The following is a 19,152-nucleotide window of genomic DNA, read 5'->3' on the forward strand; positions in this document are numbered from 1 at the left end:
CCGGGATTTGGATAACTTGAGGAAAAGAGGACCAGGTATCAGAGATGCGAATGCGCGAATCGGGCTTCGCGGTCGTGCATCGCGAAGAAGAGGAAGTGGCGGTCGGTTCATGCCTGTCGGGGTGCATCTTTCTTTCGCAGTTGTTGGTTGCATCGTTCGTCGGTGCACAGCAGCGAAGGTTGTTCGGCTTGTTTCGGAGCGATTCGGTTCGGTTCGGTTCCGTACACCGCCGACTGTCACCGGTCGACGGCTGTGAGAAGAGGGGATATACTTTCCCCTCCATGGTGTGGAGATAGCGAACGAAGGAGCTCTCGGTTCTCTGCTCGGCCCAGCTCGGCCACCGAGGAGAGAGTGGGGATCGCGCGAAGCCGCGGCGGAAGGTTCAATTGTTGGTGAACCGTCGCGAGGAGCGGTCGCGCGTGCTAAGGCTTGCACGATAGAAGCGCGTGCCTGCCTTATATCGCGTATCGCGATCAGTGCGTGCACTTCGAGGAAAGACCGTGCTCTCGTCTTCGTTCTCGATACCGGATATTATCGGTGGTCTTCAGCGCGGTGCGAGACTCGCAGCTGGATTTCCCAGATAACGGAGAGATGCGTGCCGCGAACTGTCGCGCAAGTGACGTGGTGAACCGTTCGCCGTTAGATTGTCGAAAAGAGTAGAACGCGAATCGTGGCTCGTGGCTCGTGACTCGTGGATATATTCTAACCCAGTGACCGAACCAGAGAAAACGTCGTCCCCCTGTTTCGTTCTTTGCTTTTGACCCCCCCTTCTCTCTAGAACCCGCTCTTCGACTGGTGCACACATACACACACATACACACAAAAAGAGAGAAGGATACAACGAGGATAATAGCTGGATGTGATCGTCTGTTCCGAGTGAAATTTTTTTTGATAGTCTTTTGTGGATTATCCGCGACCACCGTTTGGAGTTGTTGATACGATTGACGCGTCGTCGAATCGGCAGCGGCCATGACGGCGGACAGCCAGTTCGAGACTACCAGCATCCCAGGGCATCTCGCTCCCACGCCCCAGAGATTGGAGAGGCTTCTCTCGAAACAGACCCTCGAGGAGCTGTATGAGGTCGAGGAACAACCTTTCGCACGGTGAGTCCGACTTCTCTTTTCTCTCTCCTTCCTCCTCACTCACTCTCTCTCTTTTTATCTTTCGCGCACACATATACACACTCTCTTTCTCTTCCCTTCCCTTCCCCGTTGTTCTGTTCCCTCTGGTCCGCTTCGTTTCACCGCGTCTCTCCGCGCCTCTCCTCTCTTTTCCTCTGTTTGTCTCCCCTTGCCTCGTCTCGCTTCTACGTCCCGTCGTCTCGGCATCCTATCTGCTCGTCTCTTTGTGTAACGAGGTTACCGCGTCGCCTATGCTTCCGACTTGAAATAGCACCGCATTCCTCCGACGACCTCGCGAGGTCGTCGATTCACCACGCGGTCCCCGTCGCGCTAATTAAAATCGTCTATTTGCTTTCGTTCGGAGCGGTTCCGAAACGGAGCAAACCGTTCGCGAGTGTAAAACTTGGACAAGAAAAAAAGGGGATCATCCGCAAGGTTGTGGTCAGGCTCTGAGCACCCCTAACTTCTCGTACTTGTATCCTGCCGGAGAAAGAAAGTGCCCCTACCGCGAGAGATCGAGGTCGAGACTTCGCACAAGCCGATACTCTTTTACGACCTCGGTCTACCGGCACGGCGCGGCGTATCTCTCACTCCATCTCTCTTTCTTCGTCGGTCCTTCCCGAGAATTCCGTTGCTCCTCGTCGAGCGAAGAGAGAGCTGACGAAAGAGGAGGCTGCGAGGCGGCTCGCAGCGCTTGCTCCTCCGAAACCGTGCAAGGTCGAGGACCATCCACGGAAGGAAGATGGTCCGGTGCGTGTCCCGAATGACTCGTCGATCGTAAGAAACCGTCGAAGAGAAATCTCGGAATCGGGTCGCACGATGGTCACGCGACACAGTTAATTCGCTTCTAATATTAATCATCCCGAGATCTCGACGGATCTATCGTCGATCGTTCCGAAACGATCTTCTCGCGCTACTTTCTTCCAGACGAGAACCGACCGCGAGAACCGAATCATAACACACGATCAACAAAGGTTGGCAGATGTTACGAAATCGTGTGACAAACAGGTACGCGTGCCCCGATGTTTACGAAATTCCTTTCGGAGCAACAGGTCGCGCGACAGACCCACGGTCCGATCGCTTCGCGAAAGCAACAGTTCTCGCCCGAGGCGCGCTTCCGTCGGAAATGCCTCTTGAAAAAAATCAAGACGCGCGAACAGCTGCATTCTGGTCACGGCTAGCCGCGCGTTCATCCTTCGTTTTGTCCGAGTGCCGTTTTCCTCGTGGATCTTTTTGTTCGCCAATCGCTGGTAGCGGGCAGCGAGTGTGCTCTCGTTGCTGGCCGCGATAATATAGGCCACCGGTTACGATGTTTGTTGTCGTCGTTACACGCAGCAGCGTGGTACGCGCGTTATTCGCACCTAAGCCGCCGCTGCATCGAAACCGATTGCAGGCGTTGCGCCGCGGCGCGCGAGTATCGCGACGCAGCGGTCACATCTCGGAAATTATCATACCTCGAACATTAATATTTATCACCGGTCGTAACGTCGCGATTCCTCGCCGTTCAGCGATAGGGGACTCCGGCAGACTCTCTCCGAGAGCACGTAGAGCCTTCTCGACGCGTTGCAAAGATTTCTGCAGCCGTTTTCCTCGTCGCTCGAGATGCTAAATAACAGCTGCACGCCGGCAAACACCTGCGGCGCGCTCCGAATTGAATCGAAGCGAGTGTCCCAATATATCGCGCGCCTCGATTCGTACTAATCGGACTCGAGTTTCGTGGAAACGATTGTTCGGCACTGTTTATCCGAGCCGCGCTCGCGTTCGCAACGTCGATGCAGCAATCTGTTACGTGTTATGCAGCGTCGGAATGCAAACAACCGACGGACGGGACGTCGCGATTCCTTGAAAATATCTTAATTACGCAACCGTTGCTAACGAAACGAATTAAATGCAGAGCGAGACTGCAATTGTGCTATGCGTCGAGAGAGTCGAACGTTTCGTTCGGCGAAGCGGAGATAAGTGGAAACGGGATCGAGCCGGCGAATTGTCGGACCGACGCCATAAACGTCCGTTGTAAAGGGGTCTCGGCGTAAATATTATGGCTATATCGGCGTATAGGTCGTTATTCGCGAATGTAAATAAACTGGAGCAAACGCGTTTCGCGCGAGCACGCCATTCCTTTTCTACCAATTAAGCGGTTCTGCGCGAGCGTTCGATACTCGGCCTGACCGTATACACCGGCGCTTTATTGCCCGCAACGTTTGCCCTCTCGACTCTCGAACGTCTCTCGCGTTCGTCACGGTCTTGGCATTTCGCGTCGATTTACTTTTGCCTCTCGCGAGCCGTGAGCCATTGCCGCGGCAACAGAACCGCCAGACGCGAGACGTTTATCCAGCTTCGCCGCGAACGCATAGAGTTGGCGCCTTCGGACCGTCCGCGCATGGTCTGGAACAAAGGGAACATTTACGTTGCCTCTGCATCTGGATCGTTAACGCGATTACCCGCTTTGACGTAGATCACCGCGAAGGTCAAGACCGCGAGCGGTTTACTTTCCGTGCATCCGTTCCTCCTCGCGATGACTCACACGGTACAGTTATCGACGAGTTCGTCGAGATACGGTCTCGGAGAACGTGTCCCAAACTTTGCGCAAAGATCAGGAGATTCGACGTGCAGGTTTCCATGAATCACGACCGCGTTATTTCCCTGTGCAAACATTAGCTCTCGATGCTTGAGAAAACATGGTCGCCAGGGACGGATTCCTTCCCGAAAGAGGTGAGTCACGAGGGCAAACGAATTTCTCGAGTGTTCGGGGAACGCCGCCGCATCCGTCGACGGTGCTCCACTTGCGAGGCCGTCTCCGAAACCGATGCAATCTTGCCAGGAACGAAGTTCGAGTTTGACGAGGCGACTTCAGCGTGACATTGTTTTTCTCGCGCAATCTTATCGTTGTAATCGTCAGGTGTCGGCGTATGCGGTCGCGATCACGTGGCACGTAGTCACACCGATCTGTCGGATGGCGTTTTAACGAGCCGAGACGAGACGAGACGAAACGAGAAAGACCTGGTCGAGCCAAGAACGAGACCAGCAACCAGAGCAAATTCGATCGGTGGAACGATACTTTTTAGTTGCGGAGCAGCGGGACGCGCGGGCAGTAGTCGCTTTTTACGGTGTCGGGTCGCGTCTTAGAATACACGGGGACAGGTGGGGGACGGGCAAAGCAGCAGAGTTTAGCGTCGCTTGAAAATAGATTCTGCTCCGAGCCGAGAATGCGGAGACCGCGAGCTATGCGTTCGCCGCGCGACACGTTTCTACGCGAACGATAGGCGAGCGAGCTGTCGTTTCACGAATTTGGTAGAGCTGATCGGCGAAAACGCGATGGATCGCGAGTACCACTGGATCGGAGAACCAGATCGGTAGCTCTCGTTACGTTCGCCGAGAGGAACGCTCTCCGATTGGAGCGGACGAGGCAGCGCGACAGAAACGGGCATGCCATCTGGAAAGTAACGGTAACGGCACCTGCAATTAGCGCGACAGCCAACCCGGCCGTGTGCCTACTTGTTGGAGCGTTCGCGATCCGGTCGTCGATGACCTTCCGCCGAGGGGGGAAAACGAGATCCCAGGGTGCATCGGCGGTTAGCCGATCTCCTCGGAAAATAATCACCCGGTAGCCATCCGGTTCTGCCGTGTGTATCCCAGCGGTCTCTCTTCCAATTTCGAGGTTCCCGATCGAGCTTTCTTTACCAGCCACTCGGGATTAGGGCTGTTGCTTTTCCGAAGATTCGAAGATTCGAAGGATTCGAATTTTCAACACGTTCAGGCCGCGTGTAATACTGTGGTGGTACATACTGACATATTTGTTTAATGCGCTAAAAGAATGATTGTAACAAGTTTAGAACAAGTTTAAGACTAGAATACAGAGTGGTCCACGCAACTTGCGCACCTACACTAACAAGCATAACTGATTCAACACGCTTTAAATCAGAATAACTTTTTGAAGAACGGACCAACCGACTTCAATTTCTCTGGGAGGTTAGAAGAATTAGTTTAGTAAATGACATCTAATAAATAAGTTGAAACAATGCATTTGGTCGTTATTGTGAAAAACAATAGTAAACATTGATTTTTACGACTTTTTTAGGTGGGCCAATAACGAAAATTTGAAAGATGTGTCAACTCGTATAAATTATATACGCTCCGAAAATTTCATTTGAATCGATTAATTGGTTCACGAGTTATAAACGATCAAATGAGGTAAAATGGCCGAAATTCTTGTAAAATTGCAATTTTTACCACTGTTGATCGTTTATAACTCGTGAACCAATTAATCAATTTCAATGAAATTTTCGGAGCGTATGTAGTTTATACGGATTGACTAAACACATCTTTTAAATTTTCGTTATTGGCCCAGCTAAAAAAATCGTAAAAATAAAGTAAAAAATACAGTATGGAACAGAGCAAATGGCGTAAATGAAAAATCGAGCAAGAACGGCTTTAATATATAATAAAATCTTTCAAGAATTCCTTAATTATCAAAACAAAAATTTGCTCGGCACAGAAAGTGTTAAACGAAGCTTCGAAACTTTGATTTTCATCACTGGACTGTGGACCTTCACGCAAAATAAACATGTTTTGCATTGATTGCAGGAAGCAGAAATAACAAACATTGATTTCCTTCATTAACGACTTCGTTACATTAAAAGCAACATTACAACATTCTTGAATTTGATGAATCTTTTACTGTATCATCTTTTACCCAACCAATTTCTTCAAAATCTTCGATCTTCGAAGGAAAGTAACAGCCCTGCCCGGGACACGCGTTCTCGATGGATTTCCGTTCGACTCGCAGTGAAGGATCGATTCTGGATTTTCCTTCACCCTCGACAGGGTTTCGGGTCGCGTTCCGTCGCGGTGCGTTCCGTGGCACGCAGCTGCCTCCACACGAGCAACAGCTGTGCCCTCGACAGCGCGTGCTCTCTCTCTCTCTCTCTCTCCCTCTCGATCTGTCTGTCCGTCGCTGTTACTTCGGTCTCCCTCCCGGCAGTCCTTTGCCTTTCAGGATGCTTCCCATGCCGTACCGGGGCGCGTCTTTTCACTTAACATAACAATACTCCTCTTTGAGTCGAAGGATGCAGGTTTCGTGAGTTCCTTGTTCGACGCTCGCGTTTAAATCGTTTCGAGACGCGATGTAGTTCGTCGAAGGGTTTCCTGTTTTGACGGTCGAACAGTTTGTTAGAGAGGACATCGTGACTCGGCGAGGTTCCGAGGCTGCGAGCACGACGTCTTATTAACATCCCTTCCGTGCGATGACGGCGATTATCGCCGATACAGATACAGCGAATGATAAAGCGGTCGTGGCGTTCCGTGTCGAGGGCTCTTCAGCTTCCCGTCGCCTTAATTATATTTATCGGTTCGTTCGATCGGAACAGTCGCCAACGGTGATCACTGTCGGGTCGTCGCGAACTCTCTTCCTCTCACTTCCTTGCTCCGACGATATCTGTCCCTTTCTGTCGCGCGGAGAGGAACAAGGAGAAAGAGAGAGAGAGAGAGAGAGAGAGAGAGAGAGAGAGAGAGAAAAAGTGCAGTGGCTCGATCTTCACGGGTGAGAAAATACGATGGTATGCCGCGCGCGCGTTGCATCGCCGAACAAACGCTGCCTTCTTCTCAAGGTCGTCGTGATCATTGCCCGTTCACTGCCGCGCTGCTCGCTCATCCGATCGATAACTCTCTTCCCGAGTTCGTGTTCTACGTCTCGGAGGAAGCCACCCAGAGTCGCGGACGGGGCCTGTGACTCCTCCTTTGGAGGAATAACGAGAAATTCCAACGATCGTTATTCACCGGTGTTTAGACACGCAGCGTTGCGTTCAATTTGTCCTTCGATCAAATAGAACAGTCATATTTCCGCGACGGATCACTCGAAAAATCGTTCGATCTCGATACTCGTCCCAGATGGGAAATCGGCGAATCTCGAGCGGGAACGTTCATCGATGGAATGATCTATGGACCGTGATCGATCACGAGATTCGCGAGGCGAAAGCCGGTACCGAAGGTGGAGATATTACGACACAAACGCTACAGGCACCAGGCAGTCGGGGAAGGGCAAATGGATCTCGCTCGCGATCACGATGATCCGTGGGTCACGATCCGTTGCTGTCAGGGGAGGACGATCTCGACCTGGAACGTTTCGCATTCGCGTCGCGTCGCGCGAAACATCGAGCCACGTGGGTGGACCATTTGAAAACGCAGAATCGCGTTTTTCGACCTCGCGCTATCTCCGGTGGTCTCTCCAAGTCTCGCGCGACCAGTTCTATCCTCGAAAATCAGATTGCGCGACCTTCCGTGGCCTGTTCGTCGCCCACGCGCTCCGCAAAACTTTTTTTCGTTTTGTCTTCTCTCCGCGCAGTATAAAGCGGGCTTGCCAGATCTTTGCGCTTCGTTTCGTCTTCTCTCTATCCAGCTGGCCGTTGATCTCGTTACTATCGAGGATATTCCATTCGAAATTGGAATGCTAGTCGGGCGATTTCGCCGGATACGAGTCTGGAGGACAGAAAAGAGAAAGAGGGAGCCGCAGTTTGTTCGTTAAGACCCTATGCGCGACGACCTCGTTACTCCAACGCGGTCGCTCCCCTTCGGTTTCCGTTCGGTTAACCGTAAATTACAACCGCGACCGGTGTGTAACCAACATAATGGCGACGGTAGCCGGGTGAAGGTCGGCCAAGTCGAGCGAGCGACGCGAACAACGATACGAATCGAATCGAGTGGAATCGAATCGATGTGGCGCGGCTCGACTCGAATCGACTCCGCTCGGCTCGGTTCGGCTTGTCTCTCCGCCGCTGTTGTTCTATTTCGCTTCGTTTCGTTTCGTTTGTTCCGCGCAACGAAATTCGAGTTCGGAGAACTCGTCCTGAAATCGTACATCGGGATCGACAAAATCGATGTCGAAGCGACCGATCGAAGATAGTGACGGCGGCGAAAGACGAAACTCCGATCGAGGATAAGAACACGCAGATTCGATCATCCTTCGTGTCGCGAACCCTCTCCGCTTTTTTTTTTCTTTTCGCTTTCTTTTGTTTCGAGAAACTCTCGCGATCGATACTCGCGAGTGTTACAACGGTATCTCGCTCAGTTTGCACGCGCGATCTTATGGCCGAGCGCTGGTCAAGATCTCGCGGTACGGGTTTCCAACGACTGGTTTGCTGCTCCCGACGTTCGAATTTGTCTCGGCTGGACGAACGGCCAAGTCCAGAAATCGCTCGAAAGTAACACTCGATCTAGCTATCCCACCTCGAGGCGTCCTACTTCGCGAGCCATATCGCCGATCGCCGATCGCCGCTGCGGTTCCGTGTATCCATTGTGGCGTGCATTGGAAAGGGAATAACCTTGCCCGCATTTTCTCTATCGTGTCGCAACGCAGCCACCCCTGTCCTGTGTCGCGATTCGCTCGACAGAGCCCAGCCTCCGTGTCCCTAAGACCCTAAGCAGATACGCGTAATATGTATCTCGTTTCCTGGAGCGATTAATCCTATCCAGACTTCTCTCGTTACGCTGCATGCTACATCGGAACGGTCGTCCACGCGACGCTGACCAGGACAACCGGCTGCTCGCGATGAGTCACCGACGATTTCAGGCTTTCCAGTCCAGACAAACTATGTACATATTAGGTTGTTCGGATAGGTCTTATCTTTTTTTTTTTTAATTTCCGGATCTGAACCTTCGAAAGGTCGGTTTATCTTATTGTTAGCCAGTCGACAGAACCGTACTACCCTGGTTTTGTAACCAGTATTTATATTTACCAACGGACAAAACCAGGGTAGTAAGATTCTGTCTAAGATAGCCCGCACTGGCTGAGATGTACCGACCTTAAACCAATTACAGACTGTTTGAACGCAGTTTGGCGTTTAAAGCAGGGGAACATAACATGACGCGAATGCATCTTTTGCTTCTCCATCTTTCACAACGCGAAGAACACTGCATACATTTTCTACTGATAAACTATTTAATGATCTCGACGCCACAGGTGCGATCAAATGTTACTCACTAAGCAATTTTGCAATTTAAATTGTTCTCGACGTTTCGATCCAAATGTGTCGACCATTGTCAAGAGAAATTTTGCGTCTGTAAAATACTGTAAGCTATAGTAATTGTTCAGCAAAACCGGGTAATATCAATAAAACTTTGACATATTTGCTAAGCGTAAACGAATTATATAAATTCAATAATGGATAATGGAGATTCAATAATTATCTACTGACGCGTGACGTAGAGAACTGTTCTCTTGTATTGCCAGAGAATGATTAGTGGACAGCGCGGATCTTTATGCAAAACAAAAATTTTTCGATTTGCAATCAGCTGGAGTGAAATAAAAATTTATTTTCTTAATCTATGATTAATAGGTCGAAAATAATATAACAATGGTTTTAAATTCTTCTAATGTTTTCACTGTTTGTAGTTACACCTACCAGTTTTTGTCATAAATGCATAAAATCCGCTGTCTAATGATTGGTGACCGTTCAATCGACGGTAGAGTGATCTGGTTGTTTGTTTAGTTAGGCAAAGCGAGATAAAGCGTCGAACGACGAGCACGAAAATCGACGCGCAATCGAGAGGGGTTGAATTCGAGAGATCGAACGAGCGGTCCCCGACTCGTTGTTCACGTTTCTCGCGTCCTCTCTTCTCCGACGTCCCAGATTCTGCTGGTATGTATCGCGAATCGCGATACACGGCTGTAAACATCGGCCAAGGGCCAGCTGCGCGCGGCTCTGGTAAACGTAATGCGGGTCAATCGATCGAGAAACCGGGGTTCCGAATCGATCCGAGCCGTTCCCGGCTCGATACGCCGGTCGCACGCGAGACCTCGCTGTCGCGGTTCCCTTTACCTGTCCGGGGACCCGTCCGGTTTCTCGGGAACCCGAGGAACGATTTTAAAGGCCGGTCTAAACGCGGCACGAATTCGTGATTCACGAGGTATGTGGGGCACGCGGATTCGTAGAAGTCTATGACTACTAGGCTAGTTACGAAATCGCTTTAACGGACGATAATGAAACACCGTGCCGGTTCAGGCTTCTCCGAAGCGTGCCTTTCGATATCTTCGCGTTTGGACGTTACGCTAATGACGTCAGCGCCGTGAAAGTCTGCGCGTAACTCGTATCGCGATTAAATCGCGCTCGGATCGTCCGAGTGCAAACGGAAGAAGCGCGCGGGTCGGCGAAGGGTATCGCGCGGGGAACTCTTCAAGAGGGGAAGCGGAAGAACCCGGCGCCGAATGGTTTCCGTGTGTGTTTTTCACGGTAACGTTGTCGTCGGTTTGATCGGTCGCCGTCACCGCCCTCTTGAAATCGTCGACAACGCGCAACGCTATATTTGATAGCGGTTGCAGCGGTTTTCGCAACGCCAGGCTTGCGTACGCTTGTCGGTCGGTGCAAGCGAACGCGAACGGAAAGCCGAGCCATGAAAAGTTTATACGCGTTGCACGATGTTCGGCTCGTCGTCGGCTGAAACGCGAGAATTCGTTCCCCTCGACACGCGCATTCTTCGCCGCAAGAACTGACAGCCGACCAGCCGACCCGCGAGCCTTTCTCGCGCGCGATTTCCTCGACTCGGTAGAACTCGACGCAACTCGCCCGACATTTCCTATCCGGTTCTCAGGCCGATTCGTACGAAATCGGACCTCGGGAAAGGACACCGTGGAAGTAAATCGACAACGGATCGACGCGTGCGTTCTTTTCGCCGGGAGGAATGCGAGGAAAAACGTAAAACTCGGCGGTCACACCTGCGGTGACACAGGATATGACGTTCCGCGGTAAGTGCACCGCATTCCAGCGCAAAGAACGCGCCGAGCACGGAGGAAATAGGTGCTCGATATTGCACGAGTGGGCGGTGGACGCTCCGCAGACACTCTCGGGGGTGGAATCTCTTACGAGGAATAGGAACCTATATCGGTGGACGTGACTCGCGAGGATCCAGGACGAAACAGATCCGTGGGACGACTCGTCGCCGAGATGCGAGGCACGACGTGAAATACAGTTTTGCAGAAGTGTTGCGCGAGACGATTCGAACGAGCGAGCGCGCGCGCGCGGGTGATCGCGTTGCTCTCGAGACTTTTACGTGCCCACCTACCGTCGGCACCGTGCACAGGTGTGGCCAGTTATTCCGCTCGATTTATTGCCCTCTTCGTTTATTGCTGCATACCGAAAGATATTGGCAGTGCCGTAACGACAGCTTCTCGACCCACGTCTCTTGTATTTTTTCGTCTGCTTAGCTTATCTCTACTCGACTACTCGTGGATCGATCGCGTCGGTCTGCACGGCGCGCGGCCAAAAGCCGGCCGAAAGACGGAAAGAGAAAATCACGGAGCCAGGAGGCGGCCGACGAAAGTGGATCGGAAGCGAACCATTCGGCTGGAGTCGACTCGACTCGCCTCGTTCGGCCCGAAAGGTGGCCCCTTGGGTAGCGGCGAGCATCGAGGCACCGAGAACGCGATGACACCGTCGATGCGACTGCCTAACTGTCGCTTCCTCGTTCGCGAGTCAAGCACGCTTTGGTGTTCCCGTTTACGAGGTTGGGACGTGTCCCCGTTTCTCGGCTGTGGTACCTCCTCCTTTGAAATCGCACGATCCTGCCTGCCGTTTCCTCTTCCGATAGCCGGACGAGTGTGCTTTCGCATGCGTTAACGCGCGATACAGCGCGAGCGTAACCTCGTTTCCGCGCGCGAACTTCTCCGCGTTTGTCTCTGTTCTCGTCGGAAATCAATTTATCAGTTTCTCTAGCCGAATCTAGCTGTGTCGTTCGATGTTCGCGGCTCCCGATGCATCGTGGGCGGAGCAGCGAACGCATCGAACTTCCACGCGTGTACACAAAACGCGTCGACGTGGGATGGTTAGTCCGCGATGACCTGAATGCCGTGAAATCGGCGTGTGGGATGCGAATTGCTCGCGGGCCTTTCGTCCGGTTCCACGCACACGGCCGATTACTATTCCGCAGAACGATCGGTAGTCCGTCCTTTCTCGCTGAAACACAGCAGCTTACAACGCGCTAGGTCAAGATCTCGCGCGTCCGTTTTTCGCATCGACCGTCCAGTTACACAACGCGACGACACTCTCGTTCTTACGATGTCTCCCGATATGTATCCATTTAACGCTCGGCCGAGCGAAATAACCGTCGCCTCCCGTCGATTCCTTGTTCGCGACCAACCGCGATCCGCTGAAAAAACGCACGGCGCGCCTGATCTCGAGGAAAAGAACTGATCGTCCGTGGATTTCGCGCAACGAAACGTGAAAACGCGGAAATAGTCGCCGGGAGTGTGGCTCTGAACGAGCGGACGATCGCCGCCGTACGACGGATTACATTTAGTTAGCACAGTTTTCTCTCTGGGACGGTGAACGTGGTCGAGGCCGCAGACGCGGCGCCGATCTAAACGTTTCTCCGTTCCGCTCGGACTGAACGCCGCGCACCGTTGCTCGCACCGATCAGCCCCGGCCCTCGAGCCGCGCGATTTATAGACACGCTCGATCTCCCGCGCTGCATTGCAAAATACGTTCTGCAACACAGTTCTCGTAGCTCGCGCCGCGCCGCCACTCCGCTCTTTCCTCGAAAACTCTCGACACGACTCGACCCCAAAGGGGTAGTCTCCTTTCCAGGATTGCGGGGTTACCGGATTCGCCTTCTCATTTCACGATCATGCAAAGATGGGGTTTGTCGATAATCAAAAGCGCTAGATAAAAGATCAATCTAGGCCGCTGTCTCCCTCAAATGTCCTACTTTTACATTTCCGAGGCGTAATTCGCGCAGGTAGCTATTTTCATAAAGCTGCGAGAGCTACAGTGGCCCACGGAAGTGTTCGTACGTCCTTTAAAACAGAATAACCTTTTTATAGTTGTACCAAACGACTTGATGTCTGTAAAACTTTTTTATTTGGGCCCTTAATGAAAATTTAAAATACCTGTTTTGTCGATCTATGTTAGTTATACACATAATAAGACATTTCATCGAAATCTGTAGATTTTAAGCAGAAACTGATCAAAAGTCGTGAAAAACTACAGTTTTAACCGCTTGTAGCTCGTATCGATGAAATTTTCAGTATGTGTATAACCAACATTGATTTACAAAACATGTATCTTAAATTTTCATCAAAGGCTCAAATAAAAAAGTTCTAAAAAATGCCTTCTTTTATTTTTGCACGAAAATTTCTTTTGCACATCATTCAGTAAACCAATGCTTCTACAAAACACCAGGTCGTTTGGTACAATTATAAAAAAGTTATTCTGTTTTAAAGGGCGTACGAACACTTTTGTGGGCCACTGTACATGCAGCAGAATAATGCAAATTACGCCTTGTACACGTAAAAATAGGACTTTTGAGTGCGACTGTGGCCTAGATTGATCGTTAATCGAGAAATGAGAAGGCGCAGCCTGCACCCTAGCAATCCTAGAAACAACTCGACCCCCCTAATCCCTTTGCGTTGTGGAAAGGGAGACTCGAAAGCGCCACGTGGCCACCGCTGACGTGTGTACCTTCGATCCCTAGTCCCTCCGGCGTCGGGAACGAGCGCACCTGGTTCGAGCGTAGGTTCTAATTGGACCACGCAAACATACGTTTTCTCTGTCACTTTCCTCGATCGAGCGCCGTTTTCCTCGCCACCGGATTCATCCTGTCAATGTCCATGTCCGCGGGAACGAAAGTGGACGGATAGGGCTGCGCTTTCCGTCAACCCTGTCGCGACCGTGTTGGTTGCAGCTCTACAAACCTAGATTCCAGGTCGAGGCGGCTAACGAGAAGATCGAGCCGATTAAAAAGCGAAGCCAAACCAGTCCCTGTTGTTGACGCGAAAACTTCTCTCTCTCGGTTCGGTCTGAACGCCGCGAAATCGGCATATAAACGCCTTCGACGAGCGAGAGAGTGCGAGGGAGAGAGAGAGAGAGAGAGAGAGAGAGAGAGAGAGAGTGCGAGGGAATATACTCAAACGAATCGAGGAGTGAAATTTTACCGCCTTTCACCGTTTGCATGCCTTTTCGATCGAACCTGCTACCTCTCGCTGTCTCTCGCGTGTCCGCGTATCTTCCGGCGAGTCTCACGAGATATCGCGGTCGCGCGTCTCCTTCGTTTTGGCCACGGAAGATTCCCTGCAAAAATTATCCGCGACGAATCGGCCGGTCCGAGAGCACGCGCGCCGCCAAGAATTTCGTCTGTCCGCGGTCGGGGGAGAGAAAGAGAGAGAGAAAGAGAAGCAGTTACGCTAATAGCAGGAGGGAACGAACCGACTCGGCTCGGCGCGGCACGGCGCACGCTATTCTTAGGTCGGTTTGCTTATTCTCGTCTCAGGCATTTTAATCGGATATCCTGTTTGACGACCAAACATTGCTCCGCGGATATTCCCGCTTTGGTCCCTTTGTTCGTTCGCCTTGCGAGAAGGAAGATCGACGAGGTCCAGTCACCGGAAATTCTAGCGGATCAGAGGGGAATCACCTTTCCCGGGAGAAACGGCGCCAACGAGAGCGGCGCCGCTTGCATCGAAATATCGAATCGAGTCACACGACGTAACGGGTACCTCGGTTCGTTACTAAAATTAAAGATCGAAAGATTCGAAAGCACGGGGTCTCGGCTCGCTTCCAGATTCGTCCCGGGTCGGTCGGGTCCGGGCGCGTACGCAAATGTATCGCGAACGCGTGCAGTGTGCACATATGCAGTCCCCCCTGGCTCTTTGGCTGCGACAGCGGTGCATTCCTGAGGAGTGCAGGCTCCGTTGGCGCTGGCGCCAGTGCTTCTTTCGCTCGAGAACAACCAGCGATGCACCCTAGACGGAAAAACTGTTTTTGCGGCTTCGTGGAGGCCGCCGCGCCGCGTCGCGATCCGCTTCCCATCTTCCCCGTTTCTCTCTCTCTCTCTGCTTCTCTCTCCCACTCTCTTCCTCTCGCGAAATTGGCCCAGCCGAGCGGGTCGACGATCCGACCAATTTTCTTCTTATCGTTGAACAGCTGTCGGTCTCGCAATGTCATCGTTCGAGCACCGTGGACCTTGAGTCAGCGGTGGCATTATCGAGTTAGCGAGCATTCGATAACCGACCTCGACCAGCGATACACACATGGGGGTTTCCCAGAACGCTTTCGGCCCGAAATTCTTTAGACGTGACTCATTTCCGACCATCGATCCCTTCGAGTTCTCGATCGAGGCTCCGCTACGCGAGTCGGAGCGGGTTTTCGGACAAAGGGCAAAAGTGTGTCGTCGGCGTAGAAAACGGCTGGACGCGTTCGGCTTGCGGATAGCCAGAGGCGAGCAGAACGAGGATGTAAAAGACGATAGCCGTGTCGTGCCGCAGGAAGTAGGCGATGGATGCGGGGCAGTCTCGACGAGCAGTAATAAAAACGAAACTCGTACCGCGACCTATGACCATCGAGCAACATGGTCAATTTGTTCTAGCTCGACAGATTTTTCCCGCGTCGAAATTTCGACGAGGGCGTTCGCAGAGGCGAACGAGGTTTTTAACGGACGCCGTAAAGCGCTCGACTCGCCCTTTCACGGTTCGAGGAACGCGTCCGGCCGAGGTTTCCACCTTTTGTCGGTGAAATTCTCGAAGATGAAATTGCCATTTTCGACGCTCTCTACCTGAAAGAACGACGGCGCTGCCTGGCTTTTACGCGGCCAGTTCCGGCGCGGCGCAGTGAGTAATCCCTTCGGAATTTCGCTCGAAAAGAGGCTTTCCTGTGAAAGAAACGGTCCAACATCCTGCAACGCGTCTGCGGCGATCTCTTCTCCGGCCGACCCGTGCTTTAATACTCTGCCCAGCTTCTCCTTTTTTCTCTCTGCTCCCCGCGGGGAGCACCGACCGCTGGAACCGCGCCAGAAAAGAAAATCAACCCTCCCATTTAGACGCTTTCGAACCCTCGTCAGACTCGGAACTCTGGCAGACTCTAGCCAGAACTTTACGAACATGAATCGATACTCGGCTCTCGCGGTGTTCCGGCCTGCTCGGAGCGTATGGCGCGGCGCGGGTTCAATTTCAACGAAAGCCTCGGGCGGCTGCAAAAACGTGGGTACGGGTCCTCCCTGAGCTCCCTGGTCTCGCGATCTTGGTCGAACGAACGTCGTTGCGCGGATAATGCGACTAACCTTCATCCGAGGACCGTTACTCTGCCCTGTCGGGCCCGGCGGCTACGGCTATTCAGGTCTCTGGGTCCCCGATCGTCGCGACACCGAGTCGACGTATGTACGTCTCGTGCGAGTCGCATCGCAAGACGTCGCAGCCTCCTTGTCGACAGCGCGCTTTGTCTGCTCCTCGTCGATTATTCCTCGATAATTCGCCGATTCCTCTCGCGCCTGGTCCGACAGGATTCGAACACCGGGGATCGATAATCGAACACGTCTGTCCGAGATGCTTCGAGGTCAAAGTCAGCGAGACAAGCGTGTGCCGGCTCGGCTCAGCTCGGCCCAATGCCTTCTCGCGTGACCGTCGGTCTTCCGCAAGTAGGCCACGCGCAAAGTAGGCCTTCTCGCGAGCGAAAAGACGCGTCTCTTCTTTCACCCTCGTGCTTCGTCTCGACGAAGCAGCGCGCGCGAGGTTTTCGCAGCAGCAGCAGCGTGTTCTAGAATCGAAACGTGGAGAGAGGAGAATACCTGCGCGTCCCATCGCGCAGCATCTCGTCGGTTTCCTAATGGGATCAAAGAGCAGAGGTCAGAAGGCGTGTGCTCTCCTCCCGCGAGTCATTTATTCCCTCGAGACATTCTCCTCCGTCGCGGAGCGACGTCCGACGATAAATCTCCTCGAACGTTTCCGGGAGAACGGATCGCGAGGCTGGCTAGCTGGCTCGTTCACTTGCTCGCGCAACAATCTCGAGGCGACCGCGATAAATTATCACGGTGCCAAGTAGCCGACGCGCGTCCGCGATCGCGAACGATCGAACTTCCCATCCCCTTGTTGTTTCGGCGTGGCACGAGGTGGTTGGCTTCAACCCTTCTGATCCGACGGAGGTGCTGCCCCCTCGAAAGAATTGCTTTTTTAATTTTTTGTATATAAAGTTTGCTATAATCACATGGAAGTTCTTTTGAAACCATGCTATACAGTTAGGAGCAAAACTGATCACACTCACTTTAAATCAGAATGACTTTTTCATGAATGGTTCGAACGACTTCAATTTCTCTGTAAGGCTAGAAGAATTAGTTTAGTAAATGACTTTAACAGATGTGTGTGTGTGTGTGTTTGGACAACTCGTATAAATTATATACGCTCCGAAAATTTCATTGAAATTGATTAATTGGTTCACCAGTTATAAACGATCAAAAGTGGGGAAAATTGCAATATTACAAAATTCTCGGCCTCTACCACATTTGATCGTTTATAACTCGTCAACCAATTGACCGATTTTAATGAAATTTTCGGAGCGTGTATAATTTATACGCGTTGACCAAACACATCTTTTAAATTTTCGTTATTGGCCCAGCTAAAAAATGCATTTTTTCAACATATTTTTCAGATGTCATTTACTAAACTAATTTTTCTAACCTTGCAGAGAAATTGAATTCGTTCGGTCCATTCTTCAAAAAGTTATTCTGACTTCAAGCGTGTGTGATCAGTTCTGCTCCTAACTGTATGCGCTAAAAACATTTTCGATCAGACTGCTTATAACAGAGTAATCTTTACTGGTACACCGGACGTCGTTCGTCCGCGTACGATAGATCGTGAGGACATACACCGTACGTCCTTCCGTCGGAAGGGTTAATCGCGCAAATTCGAGCATCGTTTTGAACCGAGATCCGTTTGTCGATCGCCCCGCTACGGATCGTTCAATTACCGTGACCGAAGCGCGGTATTAATGACAGTATGTCCATCGCGCGTAACCAGTTTTGAAAGCTGCTCGATTTACAGGCTGGGTATCCTTCGCGACCGGGTATCGCCGCTGCGATCGAGGAAATAATAATCCTTGCAGCGCGGCGCACCGAGTCCGTTGCTCGTGCCTCGCTTTCGGTGACGACCTTATTCCGCCGCGCGAGGTTTGCGACACTTTCCATGCCGCGGCGTTTTTAACGAGCGACCGGCTCACGGGCGCTCGTAAATCACGCTCCGGTCCCGTAATCCGGCGATGGCCAAGCATGCACCAAATTGCCCCTGATTCTATCCACCGGTTTCTCTCCTTTTCTTCGAGCAATCGTGGGCCTCCACCCCGTTCCAGGATCCACCGTTTCCTCGAAGACTCGTGGCACACGAGGATCGGTCGGTTCTCACGAGCCGGCATTTAGTATTCAGAAGCGAGCGAAGGCATGCGGCAGGACTGCGCCGAGGAATTTCGTCCAGGATGGGCCAGGCGACGTTGAATCACGCGGACGCGAACCCACCTCGAGACGTGACTCACGCTCCGCGATCTCTCGCGCCCCGTGCCTCTGGACAGTGGACTTAGGACAGGAGAGAGAGAGAGAGAGAGAGAGAGGAACGCGGCTTTCAGTTTCGTAATATTCGAGCATGTTTCCGTCGGGTCCCACGCGACGACCGTTCCTCTAGCCTCGCGGAGGACTGGTTGCTCGCTGGCGAGGTTCAAAGGTCGAGGGACCAGGGGAAACGGAAAAACGCGAGGGAAGGTTAGTGGCTCGAGCAGGTTGAGTCACGAGGCAGGCGGTACTTGCCATGTCCGTTGAAACGGCGTCGTTTGCCACGCATTGTGCGTGCAGGTTGAACGCGGAGGGCTCACCGAACGATGCGTATCTATGCTCGGCCGGCTGAGTCACGTGGGAAGCATGCGTGAAGCTATTCCACGGAAGGTTCGCCGCTTGCCCTTGCCTTATCCCATCTTGTTCCTCCCTCGCTCGCACATGCTACTTTCATTCTTGACTCCCTCCTCTCTCTCCTTCCCCGCTCCTCTCTCTCTCTCTCTTTATTTCTATGTGCGTGTACCCTCGCTGTTTCCAAGCGAACGAGCACCCGCTATCGACGTAGCCTAGCCGGCACAGCCATCGCGGCAATTGAATTACTGCAAATCGATTCGGATGCATCGGTCGCGCGCGTAATCCTCGCCACGGCCGATCGACGTTGATCGATCCCAGCGTTCGAGTCGCGTTCATTAGCGGCCTATGAAAAGCTACCGACTCGGCACGGTCCGGCGGATGCTGCATC

The 19,152-nt window shown here is 52.2% G+C and overlaps 1 protein-coding gene across 1 annotated transcript in view; it reads left to right on the forward strand.

Annotated features, from left to right (window-relative positions):
• The first annotated feature begins 337 nt into the window (after positions 1-337).
• The window catches only part of LOC143211673 (uncharacterized), a 43,827-nt gene continuing 25,012 nt past the window's right edge, over positions 338-19,152 (forward strand). Inside the window, exon 1 of the mRNA XM_076429535.1 lies at positions 338-1,103. Within this exon, the coding sequence (XP_076285650.1) occupies positions 970-1,103 (134 nt within the window). The 5' untranslated portion in view covers positions 338-969. The remainder of the gene's footprint in view (positions 1,104-19,152) is intronic.

The sequence above is a fragment of the Lasioglossum baleicum genome, chromosome 8 (genome assembly GCF_051020765.1).
Source record: "Lasioglossum baleicum chromosome 8, iyLasBale1, whole genome shotgun sequence".
In the NCBI taxonomy this organism is placed as follows: domain Eukaryota; kingdom Metazoa; phylum Arthropoda; class Insecta; order Hymenoptera; family Halictidae; genus Lasioglossum; species Lasioglossum baleicum.